The following is an 18,058-nucleotide window of genomic DNA, read 5'->3' as shown; positions in this document are numbered from 1 at the left end:
CCTTCTCTCTCTACTGTAGCATATCAGAGCTAATTTTAACTTCATTAGGAGTCTAGTCACAGGCTGCTGAGCTCACTTTGGGCTAATGGTGCACCAGCACTGAGGCTCCCCTACTACAAGCTGAAGTCAGCAAAGAGCTGAACTGACTAAGAGCTGAAATTGCTGAGTGTTGTGTTAAGTAGTGGGGGAGTCTGAAGATATATTGTGGAGCAGTTTGTGGGACAGCTGGAGTGACTTGTGGACAGGCTGGTGGAGCAGTTCATTGGATGATGGGAGCTGCTTGTGGGACGTGGAGCGGAGCAGTTCGTGGACTGGGCTGGTGGAGTAGCGGAGTGGAGCCGAGCGAAGCAGTTCGTGGGGTGACTGGTGGAGTGGAGCGAAGGCCTATGGAGCTGTGGGGCAGTCAGCTTCAGATCATGTCAGGTGCCACGTACCTCTCTCCCCGCACCCCCATCTCCACCCAGGTTGGGAGGTAAAGCTCTGCAGATAAACTTTTGAACTCTGGGGCTGCCCTGACCAGGGACAGAGACTTTTGGGTCATTGGACTTTTGGGACTTTGGGTGATTTCGGGTTGCTGGACTCAAGAACCAAAGGGAAAGGACATGACTCAATTTGCTTGGGGTGGGTTTTTTTGCTCATGGGTTGTGTTACGAATGCTGTTGGTGGTGTTTCCCCAACATAATGCCACATTGTTTCTCTCTGTTATTAAAAGGCTTTTTGCTACACTCAGACTAGGTGCTTGCGAGAGGGGAAGTATTGCCTCTTGGAGGCGCCCAGCGGGGGTGGTATATATTTATCCCAGGTCACTGGGTGGGGGCTCGAGCCGGTTTGCATTGTGTTATTGGAATGAATCCCCTAGATATTGAACCCAGCCCTTGTTGCCGCCAATTCTGACGGGCAGAAGGGTTACATATACTTTGATTTTAGCAAAGTTTTTGATATGGTTTTCCACAGTATTCTTGCCAGCAAGTTAAAAAAGTATGGATTGGATGGACTATAAGGTGGATAGAAAACTGGCTAGCTTGTCGGGCTCAATGGGTAGTGATCAACAGCTCAATGTCCACTTGTCAGCCAGTATCAAGTGCAGTGCCCCCAGGGTCGATTCTGGGGCTGGTTTTGTTCAGGATGATGGGATTAATTGCACCCTCAGCAAGTTCGCAGATGACACTAAACTCGGGGGAGAGGTAGATATGCTGGAGAGTAGGAATAGGATACAGAGGGACCTAGACAAATTGAAGGATTGGGCCAGAAGAAATCTGATGAGGTTCAACAAGGACAAGTGCAGAGTCCTGCTCTTAGGACGGAAGAATCCCATGCACTGCTACAGGCTGGGGACCGACTGGCTAAGCAGCAGTTCTGCAGAAAAGGACCTGGGGATTACAGTGGATGAGAAGCTGGATATGAGTCAGCAGTGTGCCCTTGTTGCCAAGAAGGCCAATGGCATTTTGGGCTGTATTAGTAGGAGCATTGCCAGCAGATTGAAGAAAGTGATTATTCCCCTCTATTTGGCACTGGTGAGGTCACACCTGCAGTATTGGGTCCAGTTTTGGTCCCCCCACTACAGAAGAGATGTGGACAAATTGGAGAGAGTCCAGCGGAGAGCTACGAAAATTATTGGGAGGCTGGAGCACATGATTTACGAGGAGAGGCTGAGGGATCTGTTGCATCCGATGAAGTGAGCTGTAGCTCACGAAAGCTTATGCTCAAATAAATTGGTTAGTCGCTAAGGTGCCACAAGTACTCCTTTTCTTTTTGCGAATACAGACTAACACGGCTGTTACTCTGAAACAATGACACCCAGCCAGCCAGTTAGCTGTAAAATTCCTCTTGGTAGCTGTTCTCTGCTTGCTTTACCTGTAAAGGGTAAAAAGGCCCCCAGGTAAAGAAAAGGAAGTGAGCACCTGACCAAAAGAGCCAATGGGAAGGTAAAAAGAACAGGAGTACTTGTGGCACCTTAGAGACTAATGAGAAGGTAGAACTTTTTAAAATTGGGAAAGAAACTTTCCCTTTTTCTGTTGTTCTCTCTGGGCTGCAGGGACATGGAGCAGCACTACAATGCTGTGTAAGGTATGAAAAATTATCTTCCATACCTAGAAGGAATCATTGGGACAGAGAATGTTTAGTTGATGCTATCAGGTTTATTTCTTTATTTTGGCTTGTGTATCTCCTCTGTGCTAACCACAGGTGCTTTTGTTTGCTTGTAACCTTTAAGCTGAACCCCCAAGAATCATAGAATATCAGGGTTGGAAGGGACCTCAGGAGGTCATCTAGTCCAACCCCCTGCTCAAAGCATGAAAGCTATTTCAAAAAAGCAATTTTTGAATTGTTCCTTTAAAATCTAGCAAAAGCCCAAGTTCCAGATGTATTTTCTTCCTTTTTGTTTTTAATAAAATTTACTTTTTTTAAGAACAGGATTGGATTTTTGGTGTCCTAAGAGTTTGTGCCTATGAGGGTACCCCACAGGGAGGAATTCCCACGTGCTCCTTCCTGGGTTCAAGGGGGTTTTTGCATTTGGGTGGTGGCAGTGTTTACCAAGCCAAGGTCAGAGAAAAGCTGTAACCTTGGGAGTTAATACAAGCCTGGAGTGGCAAGTATTAATTTTTAAAATCCCTGTGGTATCTTTGACTGTGTGAAGCCACTTCAGTGCAGCATGGTCAGTCTGCAGGTGGATGTATGGGTGTAGCTTCTCCAGAGCATACACAATGGGGTAACATTCTTTTTCTGAGACTGATCAGTGGCTTTCTCTCTCAGAAAGTTTTTTTGCTGAGAGACACGACAGGATGGAATTTCTGATCTGGTCCTTCCTGTATTAAAACTGCTCCTATACCATGCTCGGACACATCTGTGTTTTCGACGAACGGTAGGTTGAAGTCCGGGGCCCTCAGTACAGGGTCAGACGTAAGGGCTGCCTTAAGCTGGTTAAAGGCTTTTTGACACTTCTCAGTCCACTGAAAGGCATTTGGCTGTTGTTTCCTGGTCATGTCTGTCAATGGGGTGGCAATTTGGCTGTAGTGTGGTACAAATCGTCGGTAATACCTGGCCAAGCCCAAGAAGGATTGGACCTGCTTCTTTGATTTAGGGACAGGCCAATTTTGGATAGCATTTACCTTAGCCTGCAGGGGGTTGATAGTTCCTTGACCCACCTGGTGTCCAGGGTACATTACCCCGTTTAGGCCTATTTGACACTTTTTGGCCTTAAGGGAAGCAGGATTAACCGTTATGTGCTGGAATACAGCTTGGAGGTATTCCAGGTGTTCTGCCCATGAATCTGAGAATATAGCCACATCGTCGAAGTAGGCGACTGGAAATTCCCCAAATCCTTCTAAAAGGTTATCTACCAGTCTCTGGAAGGTGGGGGGTGCATTTTGCAGTGTGAAAGGGAGCACATTAAATTCGTACAGCCCTACATGGGTGATGAAGGCTGACCTTTCTTTGGTGGGGTCATCTAGCAGCACTTGCCAGTACCCCTTAGTTAAGTTTAGACTTAACTGGCACCAAGTTAAGTGGTGGAGATTAATTGGGCACGTCCCAGTTTCTCCAAGAGCTCACCTGTGCATGGCATTGGATAGTTTTCTAGGCAAGTTATGGCATTTAGCTTATGGTAGTGCACACAAAAGCGGATTTCCCCATCTGGGTGTGGGATGCGGGCTCTGGCTGGGGCAGGGGGTTGGGGTGTAGGAGGGGGTGAGGCACTTACCTCGGGCGGCTCCCGAAAGCGACCTGCACACCCCTCTGGCAGTGGTTCCTAGGCAGGGGTTGCAGGGGGGGGTCTTTGCACCCCGCGTCCTGTGGGCACAGCCCCAGTTGCTCCCATTGGCTGTAGTGCCAATGGCAGAGTTGGCACTTGGGGTGGGGGCCGCGTGCAGAGACACCCTCCTCCAAGGGAGCCACAGGGATATGCCAGCTGCGCCGTGTGGAGTGAAGGCGGGCAGGAAGCTGCTTTAGCCACAGTGTGCTGCTGGTGGTGGTGGGGGCCCTGGGCCCTTTTAAATCACGCAGGGGCTGCAGGCGGGGCCGGGGAACACTCTGGGGGAAGTGTGCGGGGGCAGCAGGCAGGGCCGGGGGAGAGACCTGGCCCCAAACATTTGTGGAGCCAGGTCCCAGGCCCTGAATATTCCTGGAGACCAGGGACCACAGGTCCATACAACTCCCTGCCCCCCGGTAAAGAGGAGGAAGGAAACAGACAGAAACAGACAGCCATGGGGGGAGGTGGCAGTCTGTGCTTATTTCTCCTGGTGCCACGGGGTGGTGGATGCCCTGTGAGGGGCACTCAGAGAAGGTTGCTATGAGATCTAGCATGACCCTCTACCCCGTTGCCAGAGGATACAACTAGGAGACACGCAAACCCCCAGCTGGAGCAACAGGGTGGCAGCAAGCCCAGAGCTGGGGTATTTGCCTACCAGCGGGGAGGAGATGTGTGGACAGCGGCGATAGATCTCAACTCCACAAGCCCAGGTCCTTGTATCTGAGCTTAAGGAGGAGGCCCAGGAGTTGTTAGCAATACAGGGTCAGTGACACACAGCTTGGTGAGTCCGCATCCATCTTCTAGAGGATAGTGGGGTCGCAGACACTAGCCAGCTCATTGCAATAGACACTGAAGCAAAAGGTTTGTTCTGACAGTGACTTTCCTGCAGCATTGCTGCAGCAGGTAGGGTGACCAGATGTCCCAGTTTTATAGGGACAGTCCTAATATTAGGAGCTTTTTCTTTTACAGGTATCTATTACCCCCCACCCCTTGTCCCAATTTTTTACACTTGCTATCTGGTCACCCTAGCAACAGGACTGGGGTGTTCTAGCCTGGGGCAAATGGGACATTGTGTGTGTGGCAGCCAGGGTGGGGAGGGGCTCTGGTGAGCAGCTCACCGAGCATGGCCTCACCTGCTGACCATGCCTGAGACAGCAGCCCCATGGGCAGGGACCTGCCCTCCACCCAGGAGGTAAAGGCTAGGGGGTCCATCCTTCCTCAACCCCCCTGACCCAGGTGGGGAAGCAGCACAGGGGGCTGCAGCTGGATGCCAGTGTTTCCATGGAGAGCAGGGGTGCTGCAGAGCCACCAGGCTGCAAGGTACCAATCCCTGCACTCTCCTAGCAGCAGGGCCCCGGCCTCGGCACCTCCCAGCGCATCCATCCCAGGCTGCAGCCCTACAAGCCTGTCTGTGGCTGGCTCTGCCCTCTGTGTCCTATGCACCAAGCTGTGCTGTGCCCACGTGGCACCATGCGCCCTACCATCTTCCCTGCCCTGGGCCTGGCGCCTCTCCCTGGGCCCTTCCTTGGGCAAATACTGGGTGCACCCTGAGGGATGCTTTTCTAGTGTGCAGCAGCCCCCTATAGTGGCTGGTCCATGGAAAAGAGCCTATGAATGTGCTGGCTAATGGGGTTTTCCTTCAGCTCAGAGGCAGCAGCCTGTGCTTTGGTGCTGAAGGCCCAGGATTCAAACCTGCCCAGCGGCCTATGGAGAAGGTTTCTAGATCCCTCCAGCATGGTAGCTGCTCCAGGCCCAGGCAGTAGGGTTCAGCCTCCCTCTCCAGGAACAATGACTCACCTCAAGGTCAGGCGGTATCAGGCCCCCTGTTCATACCACACCCGGGGGCTCCCTGCTTGTCCCAGAGCCACTCTCACACCCTGCTTGGAGCCCAGAGGGGACCTGCCAGGGAAGGCCACTTAGTCCCCTGCTACAGGTTGGGGCTGCCTTGGGGCTTTGTAACCCCTCCCTGGCCACACGGAGCCCCCACACCAATGGGCCTCAGGGCCAGCCCTATGTCTCCCTCCCACTGGGAGGGAGACCCCCAAGCTGCCCTCCCCCAGCACACCGGATCCTCCTCCACAGCCACGAAGTTTTGCCAGGCCCCAGGGGTGCCAAGCACCAAACTTTCCCTCTCCACTGGGCGAGGGCCCCAGACTGTGTCAAGTGAGGTCCCGCCCAGGCTGGATCACCCGGGCAGGTAGTCTTGAGCCCTCTCTCCGCCCCGAGCTACATATCCCCCAGGATGTGCCAGGCCCCAGCCCCCCACCACTGGGTTACAGAACTCCCCAGGCTGTGCCAGGCCCCAGCCCCCTGCCACTGGGCTATCTACCCGCCCAGGCTGTGCCAGGCCCCAGCCACTGGGATACATACCCCTCTAGGCTGTGCCAGGCCCTGTGGCCCCCGTTCCCCTCTAGGCTGTGCCAGGCCCTGTGGCCCCCGTTCCCCTCTAGGCTGTATGTGGCACTAAGCCCCTCTCTCACTGGGCTAGGTCCCCCCAGGCTGTGCCAGGCCCTGTGGCCCCCGTTCCCCAGGCTGGATCATCCAGGCTGTATGTGGCACTAAGCCCCTCTTTCACTGGGCTAGGTCCCCCCAGGCTGTGCCAGGCCCTGAGGGCCCCGTTCCCCAGGCTGTGCCAGGCCCTGAGGGCCCCGTTCCCCAGGCTGTGCCAGGCCCTGAGGGCCCCGTTCCCCAGGCTGGATCATCCAGGCTGTATGTGGCACTAAGCCCCTCTCTCACTGGGCTAGGTCCCCCCAGGCTGTGCCCGGCCCCGGGGACCCCCTCGCCCACATTGCACTCACTCAGGCGGGTTTCATGGGTTTATTGCCCTGGCTGCTCTCCCTCCCCCTCACTTCTGGACCTTGCCCTGAGCCGCCACAGCCTCCATGGCCTTGCGCACGGTCTCCTCGTCGCCCAGGAACTGCATGGGCTTGGTGGGCTTCAGGCTCTCGTCCAGTTCGTACACAATGGGGATCCCGGTTGGCAGGTTCAGCTCCATGATGGCGGCGTCGGACATCCCTGTGGGGAGAGCAGGCAGGGGGTCAGACAGCCCGTGGCTCCTGCTGCCTCCCTTGCTGCCCACTGCGGCTGCCCCACTGCAGAGCGACAAGGGTACAGCGCCTCCTGCTGATGGCGGAGGCAGAAACACAGCCAGTGGGGTAGCAGTGGCAGCTGTGGGGGGAGCCCCCTTGTCACTCCAGCCCCAGCCTGTCCCAGCAGGGGGCACTGTGGATGCGGGGCAGGGCGCTGGTTGTGTGGGAAGCTTCCAGCTACTCCAGCCCTGGCCTCTCCCAGCAGGGGGCGTTGTGGGGCGCCCCCTGAGGAGCTGCCCCACATCTCTCAGGCTGGGTCATGTGACTCCGTCTGCCTGCGTCTGAAAAAGCTCCTTGGAATCCCTCAGTGACCTTTTGGGCTGGGGCTCAGAAGCCAGGGAAACCGAATCCCAGCGGGGGTTGGGAAGGTGGCTGGTCAGTGTGTAACCAGAGCCTTGAAATGTGATGCCCGCCTCAAAATAGCAAGCACCTTCTGCGGCAGCAGGTCACGGAGCTGCCAGCTCCTACTCCCCACCACCCGCACCAGGCTCACTTGGGCCTTGGATGCGCGGCGCACCAATCCTGGGCTGCACCTGCACTGAGGCTGGGAGTTGCTCACTGTGGGTGCTGCACCAAGGACCTCACCTGCCCGCTGATTAGACCTCCCAGCCCTGGACCGTCAGCCCCATGTTACAGTGGGGGAAACTGAGGCACAGAGAGGGGTGGGGGAGTTGCCCCCCAGACTCCTGATGCCCATATTAGACTCCCTCCTGCCCATATCTAGCTACAGGTCCCAGGGTGGATAAGACCTGTTGCCCCTACGGCCCACCCCAGCTGGCTGCTGAGTGGCTTAGAGCCTTTAACCAAATCAGGTTTGGGGGAGGGATCTTGGGGACACCTCCCTGCTAGGTCCCTTCTAAGCACACTGCAGCTCCTTCCCTGGCACTCCCTGCCCCCCTGGCAGAGCGGTCTCCTGCCCGCTGGCTGGGAAACCAGCCCCCACAGCTCACTGGTAGCCCTGCTAATCACCCTGAGGACCCTCTCTTCTGGCTGTGCAGCCCCAGCCCAGAGCAAGGCGACAGGCAGTGAATTTCCAGGAGGCAGATGGGGACCCGTTTCGCCCCCATGTCCCCAGTAGCAGACGCCAAGGCTAGAGGGAACGAGCCCCAGAGAACTTACAAAGGGCGCATAGCTGAGAGAGCACAGGGCCTGGCACCCGGCCCAGCTAAAGGTCACCCATCAGCAATAGCTCTGCACCGGGGCCCAGTCTGTCTGCTCCGGGGCCCTGAGCTCACAACCGCCCCATGGGCCTGCTGGGCCTCTCTCCGGGGTGGGGCCTCTAAGGCCAGGAGGGCATAGCCCTGGGCATTGGGCAGTCACTAGGGATCTCTGCAGCAGGGGCTCTCGGGGCAGCCACCGGGCAGAGCACAGGGTGTGCCGTCATGGGCTGTGCCCCAGCTCGAAAAGCCCAATGTGGAGCCCCCCAAGCTGGGCGGCTAGCTGGGGGGCAGGCGGCTGTACCCTCCAGGTGCTTGACGATGCCACGCAGGCTGTTCCCGTGGGCGGCGATCAACACCCTCTTGCCAGCTTTGATTTGGGGGACGATCTCCTCATTCCAGAAGGGCAGGGCACGGGCGATGGTGTCTTTGAGGCTCTCGCACGTGGGCAGTTCCCCAGGCTTCAGGCCTGCGTAGCGCCTCTCCTGGGGGGCAGGGAAACACCCTGGTAGCGCTAGAGACACAAGCCCCACTTGCCCCCAACACTCCCTCTCCAGCCCAGGGACAGGTGCGGGGGGACAATTGGGCTGGACACTGGGTAACAACGAACATTTTAACGTGGGAGGGGAGTGGGGCTCCCCCCCAGCCTCCTGCCCCCCAGCCTTCCTGGGGCTCAGCCAGAGGCAGCGGAGTTGCTAATCAGAACCAGAGCTGGGCTCAGCCCAGAACCCAGAGGGAGCCTGTTGCTGGAAGGGGCTGGATTACAAGGGTCTCCTCGCTAGCCCCTTCCCACAGCATATGAGCTCCCCTCCCCCACCACACAGAGCACCCAACTCCCCACCCAGATTGGCACCCCGGGGCCCACACTGCCCAGTCCCCAGCTTCACTCCCAGAGGCAGATCCGGCCTGGTAGCTTCTGGCAGGGTGGGATCCCAGCTCCTCCCCCAATTTCAACCACACAGCAGGAATTAGCCAGACAATGACCCGAGCAGACTATTTACTGTGCAGGGACAGGCTGGCTGGGGCCATCACCCACCCTGGGTGTGGGGGGGGCTGTGAGATGGGCCAGCTGTGCCCGAGAACAATGAATCAGCCTGACCATCTTGCCCAAGGGGTGGGGGGGCTCGCTGCCCCCAGCCTGATGCCCCCTAGCACTGAGACAGGGACCCTGAGGGGCTTCCCCAGAGAGCTTTCTCAGGAGCCACGGGGCTGATGCCCACCCTGAAGGCCCTGTGCCCACCGCAGGAAGCTGTATGGGTTAATGCCTGCGGCCGGGTGAGGGCTTCATACCACAGACCCAGTGTCTGTGCCAGGAGAGGTCGGGCAGAAGCTGCACCAGCCCAGGTGCTTGGTGAGACCCTCAGGCATCTCTCTGCACTGTGATCAGGTCTCTACCACAGAGGTGGGCAAACTACGGCCCGCGGGCCACATCCAGCCCTCAAGACCATCCTGCCTGGCCCCTGAGCTCCCAGCCAGGGAGGCTCGCCCCTGTGGCTGCGAGCTATTGCCGCTCTGAGTGGCATGGTAATGGGGCGGCGGTGCAGGGGTTGGGTAGCAGGTCCCAGGGGGCAGTCAGGGGACAGGGTGCAGGGGCGGTTGGATGGGCTGGAGGTTCTGGGGCTGTCAGGGATCAGGGAACAGGGGTGGTTGGATAGGGCATGGGAGTCCCGGGGGGCCTGTCAGGGGGCAGGAGTGTGGATAGGTTGGGGTAGTCAGGGTACAGGGAGCAAGGGGGGTTGGATAGGGGGTGGGATCCCGGGGGGGGGTGGTTTGGGGTGGAGGGTCCCAGGAGGGGGCAGTTAGGGGACAGGAAGTGGGAGGGTGCAAATAGGGGGTGGAGGCCAGGCTGGTTGGGGGCCACAGCCTTCCCTACTCAGTCCTCCATATAGTTTCGCACCCTGATGTGGTCCTCGGGCCAAAAAGTTTGCCCACCCCTGCTCTACCATGTCCTGGGAGGGAGAGGCCTGGGGTCCAGTGCTGGGCGAGCGTTTGCCCTCCTGTCCCTACCCCTCCATTGCTCCCCAGATCCTTGTTTGTTTAGCAAAAAGCCCTGTTTCCCCCACCCCTCCCGCCGAGCACTGGCTCAGCAACCCCAGCACCTGCTGCCCCTGCCTGTGGTGTCAGCCTGCTGGGAAGTGGATGCTTCCGTCTGCCTCTCCTGGTGCCACCCTGCCCCAGTGCAGCTGGCTGGGCACGCCCTAGCCCTCCCTGGGGTACCAGGCTGGGCATCCTCCCCATCTTCCCCCCAGGATGCTGAGCAAGACATCAGGCTGGAACTCGCTGCCCCCTCATCTGGCACTCGCCCAGCTCACACCCCCCCAGCTGGCCTCCCCTGTCCCACCCAGCCCCCAGGGGACCCGACTAGCACCCCCACCCCTCCTTCGCTGAGTGCCCAGTAGCACCCCCCTAGTGCCCTGCCCTCCCACCCAGGCGCCTGGTTGCCCCTCCCCGGGGTGCCTGGCCGGCGCTCACCTTGCTGATGAGCTGGTAGTAGAGGTGCTGCTCCTCCATGGGAGGCGGGGGAATGTCGTAGGAGCGCCGCCAGATCTTCACCTGCTCCTCGCCGTGCTGGGCGGCGGTCTCGGCCTTGTTGAGGCCAGTCAGGCCCCCGTAGTGGCGCTCATTGAGGTGCCAGGTGCGCACCACAGGCAGCCACATCTGGTCAATGCCGTCCAGGATGGCCCAGAGGGTGCGGATGGCCCTCTTGAGCACCGAGGTGTAGCAGACATCGAACTCGTAGCCCGCCTCCCGGAGGGCCTGGGCCCCGCGCCGCGCCTCCTCCACCCCCTTCTCGCTCAGGTCAGCGTCGAACCAGCCACAGAAGCGGTTCTCCTGGTTCCAGGTGCTTTCGCCGTGGCGCACGATCACTAGCCGGTGGGTTGGCATCTTCGGGGCAGGAAAGGCAGGTTCCTGGAGAGCCCAGCTCTGTGGCAGCTGCAGCAGCACCTCCCTATGGCCCTGTGTGCCCCTTTTATACCCCCCCAGCCCAATCAGCACCCACTCCGGGGCAGACGGACAGCTGCAGGCAGCCAGTTATGGCACTGCTGGGAGGGCAGTCCCTCCCCAGGCTCCAGTAACAGCCAGGCCAAGGGCTCCCTCCCCCGCCCAGGACAGAAATAGCCCGGAATTGGGCAGCCTTATGCCCTCTGCTCGGAAGGAGGGGCTGGGCCCAGGGCCTGGCTCCAGAGTAACACTCCGGGCTGGGGCCAGAGAATGGTTCAAGCCAGAGCTGCTTCTTCAGCTCGGGAGTGTCACTGGCCCCTGGGCCTCTTGGAAGAGGTGGCAGTGGGGGCTGCAACAGGCGGGGGAGCCAGTCTGCCTCGCCCACGGACGTGCCCTCCCGCACCTTGGCACCCAGGCGGAGGAGCCACTCCCCAAGGCTGGCATGGCTTGCACAGCACCGCAAGGGTCACAGCACCAGGGTGGGAGTAAGTGGGGGCATGTGGAGGAAGGGGCTGGGCCCGCCCCTGACATGCACCTGGGGGCTCGGGCTCTCCCGACACTCAGCCAGTTTCTCCTGCTGGTAAGAGCATTGCCGGAGTTTGTCTGTGCCAGGAGGTCTTGGGTGTCACTCCCCAGTGGGCAGATGACATGGGCAGGCTTCTGCCCTCCCCAGCCCATCTCTGTATTTGTCTATACCCTGTGTCCATGACGCCCACTCCCTGCCCACTGCAGTGTCACTCCTGTGGGCGACTGGAGGGTGAGTGCAGTGTCGGGGGGGGGAGGCACGGAGGACAGGAAAGTATGGCCCAATGGTTAGCGCACTAGCCTCGCATGTAGGAGACCTGGTTTGAGTCCCCATCTGCCACAGACTCTGTGTGACCCTGAGCAAGTCACTTAGCCTCTCTGGGCCTCAATTCCCACCTGCTCAGTGGGGACCCCAGCCTGGCTTGCCCCATGTGGGTGTGTGAGGACAAATCTAACTATGAGCTGCTCCCGCTTATTGGCCCGGATGAGCCCCCAGCTGAGTGCAGAGCCAACTCTTGGCTGATCTGAATTGTAAGGAATTCAGAGCTCACCTGTGCACCAGGGCTCTGCCCTGCTATGTAGCATCCAGGCAGGGGCACCTGTAACCCTGATGCCAGAGCAAAAGGGGCTGGCTTGAACCTAGGCAAGGGCTCATTTCTCCAACACCCTGCAGGGGCAAAACAGAGGGGCCAAGCAATATGTCCCTTCCAGCTAGCTGCTGGCCTGGAATCCAGCTTGCGGGCGGAATTCTAGCTTTCCTGCAGTGTGAGGCCAGACCTGACAACTCCATGGGTGACACCCCTGATGAGTCACTGAGGCCCTCAGCCCATTGGGTTGGCTGAAGGACACTAAGCGGGATGGAGTTAGCCAGGTGATGCCCGCAGTGGTATCTGAGTGGGTATACGCTGGACGGTATGTGGAGGGCATGGGGTGGATGGAGGTTCCTGGTGCTGGGGGTTGCATGGTGGGTTTCTGGGGGAGCTCAGCAGGTGGGCACTGAACAGTTAAGTATGGCTATAAGTATCACCAGCAGCACTGTGTCCACACGAGGAGTCATACCGGTATAACTCATACAAAAATCACACACACACCCCCGCCCCAGTTGTGCAAACACTGTGTCGCACAGGCCTGAGTCCTGGGAGCATGAGGACTGATGGACGGGGTAGCGCCACGGGTCCATCCGCTCAGGATGGGGCCTCTGACAGTGGCCAATGCCAGGGGCTCGGCAGAAGATGCAAGAGCCCCCTCTAGTGGTCCAGTGTGATTCTCCAGGCCAGGTTTATTCCTGGCCCCAGGCAGGTTTGTGTCCAGTAGCCAGAAGGTTTATATTTCTCATATAACCAAACAAATGATCCTGGTGTAGCTAATGTAGCTGGCTGTTGCCACATGACATGAGCTCGTGTCTATCCCCTTTTCGGGGACCTGCCTTTTCATACGCTACTGTCATTCTCATGAGGAGATCATTTCATTTCAGCACACAGCAAATTTTGCTTCTACTTTGACTAGAACCTCAGTCACTGCCTGGAATTCACTGTCCAGGTACATTCCCACGAACCAAGTAACACACAGGGACTTTAGGTTTCACTGCAGCCTATAGGTAGCCTAGAACCAGCCGCTGTAAGTTAGAGCAGGCAGGGGTCTTTTCACCCCCCAACCTGAAGAATCTTGATGGCAAAGCTGCCATTAAAGACCCTTTTCTTCTGGATCTGGCCCAGTGACTCTGAACCTTGGCATAAAGCGCCAAGTGGGGGAGACGTCCTAAGGCAGGGGTGGCCAACCTGAGCCTGAGAAAGAGCCAGAATTTACCAATGAACATTGCTAAAGAGCCACAGTAATATGTCAGCAGCCCCCCATCAGCTCCCCCGCCACCTGTTCCCAGTGCCTCCCACTCACCGGCAGCCCCACTGATCAGCACCTCCTCCTCCCTCCCCGCACCTCCTGATCAGCTGTTTCATGGCATGCAGGAGGCTCTGGGGGGGGAGATGAGGGAGGAGCAAGGGCACAGCCAACTCAGGGAGGGGGCAGGAAGGGGGGGAGTAGGGGCAGGGCCTGTGGCAGAGCCAGAAGTTGAGCAGTGAGCACTTCCCAGCACATTGGAAATTTGGCACCTGTAGCTCCAGCCCTGGAGTCGGTGCCTATACAAGGAGCTGCATTTTAACTTCTGAAGAGCCGCATGTGGCTCCGGAGCCACAGGTTGGCCACCCCTGCCCTAAGGTTTTTATATTGCTATTCGAGAAAGACACAAATAACTTTCTAATAAACATCCCAAGTGAGTTGTTATGAGCACTGTACTAGGTGCCCAACAAGCAGTTTAGTTATGAAAAAGGTTACTTTGGTCCAACCCCCCCCCCAACCTTATTAAATGGATGTCATGAAAGCAGTTACTGACAAAATTAAAAATCAATCAATAACAAATGTAAAATGGGGTGGTTGACAGCAATGAATATAAATGAGACATTATGAAATGCAGGTAATTGATAAAGGAAGCTAAAGGTATCAGTGGAACAAGCCCTGCAGTCAGCTGGGTTAAGAACAAGAAGGAATTTGTAAAGCTATAACAGGCATGATACAAATCCCAGCAGTGGTATCAATCTGTTACTAGGTGGAGATGATAAACAATTATCTCTCGGCTCTTTCCCCAAGCCCCTCCCTGGGCTCACTTATCTGCAAACTCTTCCCCCCTTTCCCACAACTCTGCAGAGTGCTTTTCTACTCTTGTACCAAGTGACCCCTCCCAGAACTTTCTCCCTGGAGGTGGGCCTCCATCTTCAGCTCCCCAGCAGCCTTTCCCACAGGCTCTCCATGTCTCTGTCCTCCAGAATCCCCATCGCCAGGCTGCCTCCCAGGGGGTCTTGCCTTTGTGTCAAGGTTCATCACAGGAGTTCACTTCACCCACGCTTCACTTGCCTAGCCCTTTGCCAGAACTCCCATCTCAGGGGAGTATCCCAAGGCCACTTACGTTCTGCCAGGCTGTGATGTACCCTTAATTCAGCCATCCAGCTCCTCCCCACCTGGAATCAGGTGCACTAATTGCTCTGTGGCTCCAATGATGCCAGTGTGGGACACACGCCTCCTCACACCCACCTGGAGATTCTCAACCCTGGCTAGAGCTGACCTTGCCTGGCAGTGGTGGAGCTGACTTTGTGGGGCCAGACTAGGCAGTAGCTGACCTAGTGGAATTGAGTCTGCAAAACTGAACAGGATAGTAGCAGATCAGCGCAGGCCCTGGGGGACTGGTTGGAGGAGAGCCATAGACTCTGGGAGGATGAGAAAGCAATGTGGATTGGTGAGAGAGGGTATGGGTGACTGGGGACTGTTGTGATTGAAAGCTCTGGACCTCAACAAAGCTGGGTGATTAATAGCTGGGACTGTTGAGTTTACCATGCCCCCAATACACGATGTCAGGGTATGTCTACACTAGAAACACTGCAGCTGCGCCCCTGTAGTGTAGACGCTCCCTATGGTGATGGGAGGGGGTTTCCCGGCAACGCAGTTAATGCACCTTCCTGAGAGGAGGAAGCTATGCTGACAGAATCATTCTTCCATCCACCTAGTGGTGTCTGCACCAGAGCTTAGGTTGGTCTAATTACATCACAGAGGGTGTGACATTTTTCCCCGCCCTGAGGGATGTACTTAGGCCAACCTAACTTTCTAGTGCAAATGTATGATTGTGTTTTTCCCAGAGAAAAGATATTTGTGGGTCCGTGTTCTCAAGGACTCCTGAAGGCTTGCGAGTGGGGATGGACCAGCGAGTTTAATTCCTAAAGCCTGGCAGAGAATAAGGTTGGGGTTTGTTTTTTGGGGGGAAAGAGGAGTTGTTGGTGCTATTGAAACTAGCCCAGACTGCTGCCACAGACATTCAGTGGTGGGCAGGATTGGGCTGATATTTCCACCAATGATCTGGAGGAAAGTAAGTCACATTTGCAGAGGACACACAGACCGGTAAGGAGGTAAGCAGCAACAAGGCCAGGTCTGTTCTACAGAGCAAGCGATTATGTGGATACGTTGGGCTCATTCAAGCAACAGATATTCGAATACCTGCGCAAGGTAGGTATGTCAGCGCAAGGTCAGACATCTAGGAACAGAGAATGTAGGTCACATTTGCCCAATAGGAACTCTACCCTGAGAAGCAGCAACTCTGAAAAGGACTGAGGGGTCCAGGTGGATAATCAGCTGAACATGAGCTGCCAGGGCGAAGCTGTCACTAAGAGGGTGAATGCAATTCTTGGCTGCATAAGCAGGGGAACACTGAGTAGGGAGATTACATTACCTCTGTGTACAGCACTTGAGGGACCAGCCCCAGATCCTGTCTCCAGACAGCGTCCACATTTCAAAACGGATTTTGGAAAATGGGAGAGAGGCTCCATAGGTCTGGAGAAGAGGTTTGCAATGCCAAACTGAAGGAGCTCTGATTAGTCAGCTAACTTGAACAGAAGGTTAAGAGGCAACTCGATTGGCATCTAAGTATTTACATGAGGAGAAGATTTCTGATACTAGAGGGCCCTTCTAGCTGACAAAGGCAGAGTACGACCCAATGGCTGGGAGAAGCTACACAATGGCCCAGCAACTTGTGTGTTGTGATGGCAGCTTGTTACAGTTATCAGAATCATCTCATTTGTCCCTGAGGCAGGGCCGTACCGGTGACGTAGGGCCCAGTGGGCTCCCCCGCATTGATGCAGCACAGACAGAGCCGCTACATTCCTGTGCTACCCCTGGCATAGCTGTGGCCCAGGGGCACCGGAACAGGGCTGGACCAAAGGGCCATGGCCCGTCCACTTTTTAGCACAGGCCTGTCTCCCTGCCCCTCATCTTTCCATTGTGGCTCTGCCCCCTGGCCAGGCTGGAAACAAAGTCTGGCCTAAGGATCCTGGGCAGCTGTGAGATCACAGAATCATAGAATATCAGGGTTGGAAGGGACCTCAGGAGGTCATCTAGTCTAACCCCCTGCTCAAAGCAGGACCAAGCCCCAATTTTTGCCCCAGATCCCTAAATGGCCCCCTCAAGGATTGAAATCACAACCCTGGGTTTAGCAGGCCAATGCTCAAACCACTGAGCTATCCCTCCCCCCTCCACCTGCCCTGGGTTTGCAGCCCGAGTGGCCAGGGCCTGGGGCTGCTCTTGGGAGGCCCCCCTGGGCAGGTGGAGGGGCCTGGGCTCCCTGGCCCGGCTCCGGGTTCTGGCTTGGCCTTCAGGGCCTCTGGGGAAAGAGGAGAGGCAGGGGCAGGGCCACAAAGGGGATGGGGCCTCATGGTCCCCCCATTTTTAAGCAGAATCTGTCACACCATGCACTGTCCAGCATGCTGTCCCGTGCTGTGCCCAGTGTTGCAGTGGGACAGGGCAGGGGCTGTCTCTGCTCTATGTTTGTCCAGCATCTAGCACAATGGGTTCCTGGGGCTGCTAGGCACTACTACAATGCAAATGATAATAATAGTGTCCTTGGTACAGAGTTCAAGTTAAATCCAGCCCAAGCTAAGGCCTTGGCCCAGGTCCAAGACAAGCTTCGTGCCTTAGGAGTGTTGGCCACAGGCCTGTCAGAGATAGCCCAGCGGGAGTCATTTTGCCCCAGGCAGCATGTACCCTCTTCGCTCTCCTTCATGCCACAGTGGCTGACAGGACTTGACTCAAACTTTCCATGGGAACTGACCTGAGAAGCAGAAGCCAAGTCTGGAAAATTTCAGCCCAAAGGGTGAGCATTTTGAAAAGTTACCTGCATGTGGGAGCAGGGGATTGGAATGGAAACTCCAGCCAGGCACACCCGCTGACAACACAGAGATAAGCAGATGCCTTCTGAACAAAGGGAGACAAAGGCCACAGGCCAAAAAATCTAGTCCTGGCTCGGGCCCTCTGCCCCAGCGCACAGGAGATTTAATGTCAGGGCACAGCTACACTTGCAGATATAGAGCGCTGGGAATTAAACCAGCCTTCGGAGCCCGCAGCAGGGAAAACACTGCCCTGTGTTTACACTGTCAGCTGCAAGCACAGTGGCGTGGCCACATTAGCAGCTCTTGCAACGCCACGGAGCGCAATGCATTGTGGTAGCTATCCCAGTGTGCAAGTGGCTGCAGTGTGCTTTTCAAATGGGGGTGGAGTGTGACAGGGAGTGTGTTGTGTGTATGTGGGGGGAGAGACAGTGTGTTTTGGGGGGCAGAGAGTGTGTCAGCATGCTGTCTTGTAAGTTCAGACAGCAGCAGATCCCCCCCGCCTCTCTCTCTCTCTCTCTCACACACACACACACACGCCTCCCTTGGCAGCAGCATTCCACAGTGATGGTTGCTTTGTCCCGGAGCAGAGAAGCAGCCGGCTGCAGGGATATCCGCATGCCTGCAGCCAGTTCAAAACAATGACCAGAGCAGCCACTTGACTTCAGGGGATTATGGGATGTTTCTGGAGGCCAATCACAGTGCAGTGTGGTGTTTAGATGTTGCTTGTAATTATTAGAACTGGGAGCACTGGCTGTTGGGAGTCTGAAAGGACAAGAAACAGGAAGGATGGAGGAGGAGTTGAAGAGGCTGAGGGAGAGCTACTGAGAGTGCAGCAGCAGCTTGGAAAAGAGGTTTGCACTTTAAAAAATAAAGTCCTGTTGACGTTTGTTAGTTAGC

The 18,058-nt window shown here is 56.6% G+C and overlaps 1 protein-coding gene across 1 annotated transcript; it reads right to left on the bottom strand.

The window, feature by feature from the left end:
• Positions 1-6,590: 6,590 nt before the first annotated feature.
• LOC144257718 (phosphoglycerate mutase 2) lies at positions 6,591-10,880 on the bottom strand. Its single transcript, XM_077805803.1, has 3 exons — positions 10,464-10,880; positions 8,296-8,476; positions 6,591-6,760 (listed from the first exon to the last, which is right to left on the bottom strand). The coding sequence occupies exons 1-3, from the start codon at positions 10,875-10,877 to the stop codon at positions 6,591-6,593; spliced, it is 765 nt and encodes a 254-aa protein (XP_077661929.1). The 5' UTR covers positions 10,878-10,880.
• Between the last annotated feature and the right edge of the window lie 7,178 nt (positions 10,881-18,058).

This window comes from Eretmochelys imbricata, chromosome 26 (genome assembly GCF_965152235.1).
Source record: "Eretmochelys imbricata isolate rEreImb1 chromosome 26, rEreImb1.hap1, whole genome shotgun sequence".
Lineage (NCBI taxonomy): Eukaryota > Metazoa > Chordata > Testudines > Cheloniidae > Eretmochelys > Eretmochelys imbricata.
This window is presented reverse-complemented; position numbering and strand designations above follow the sequence as displayed.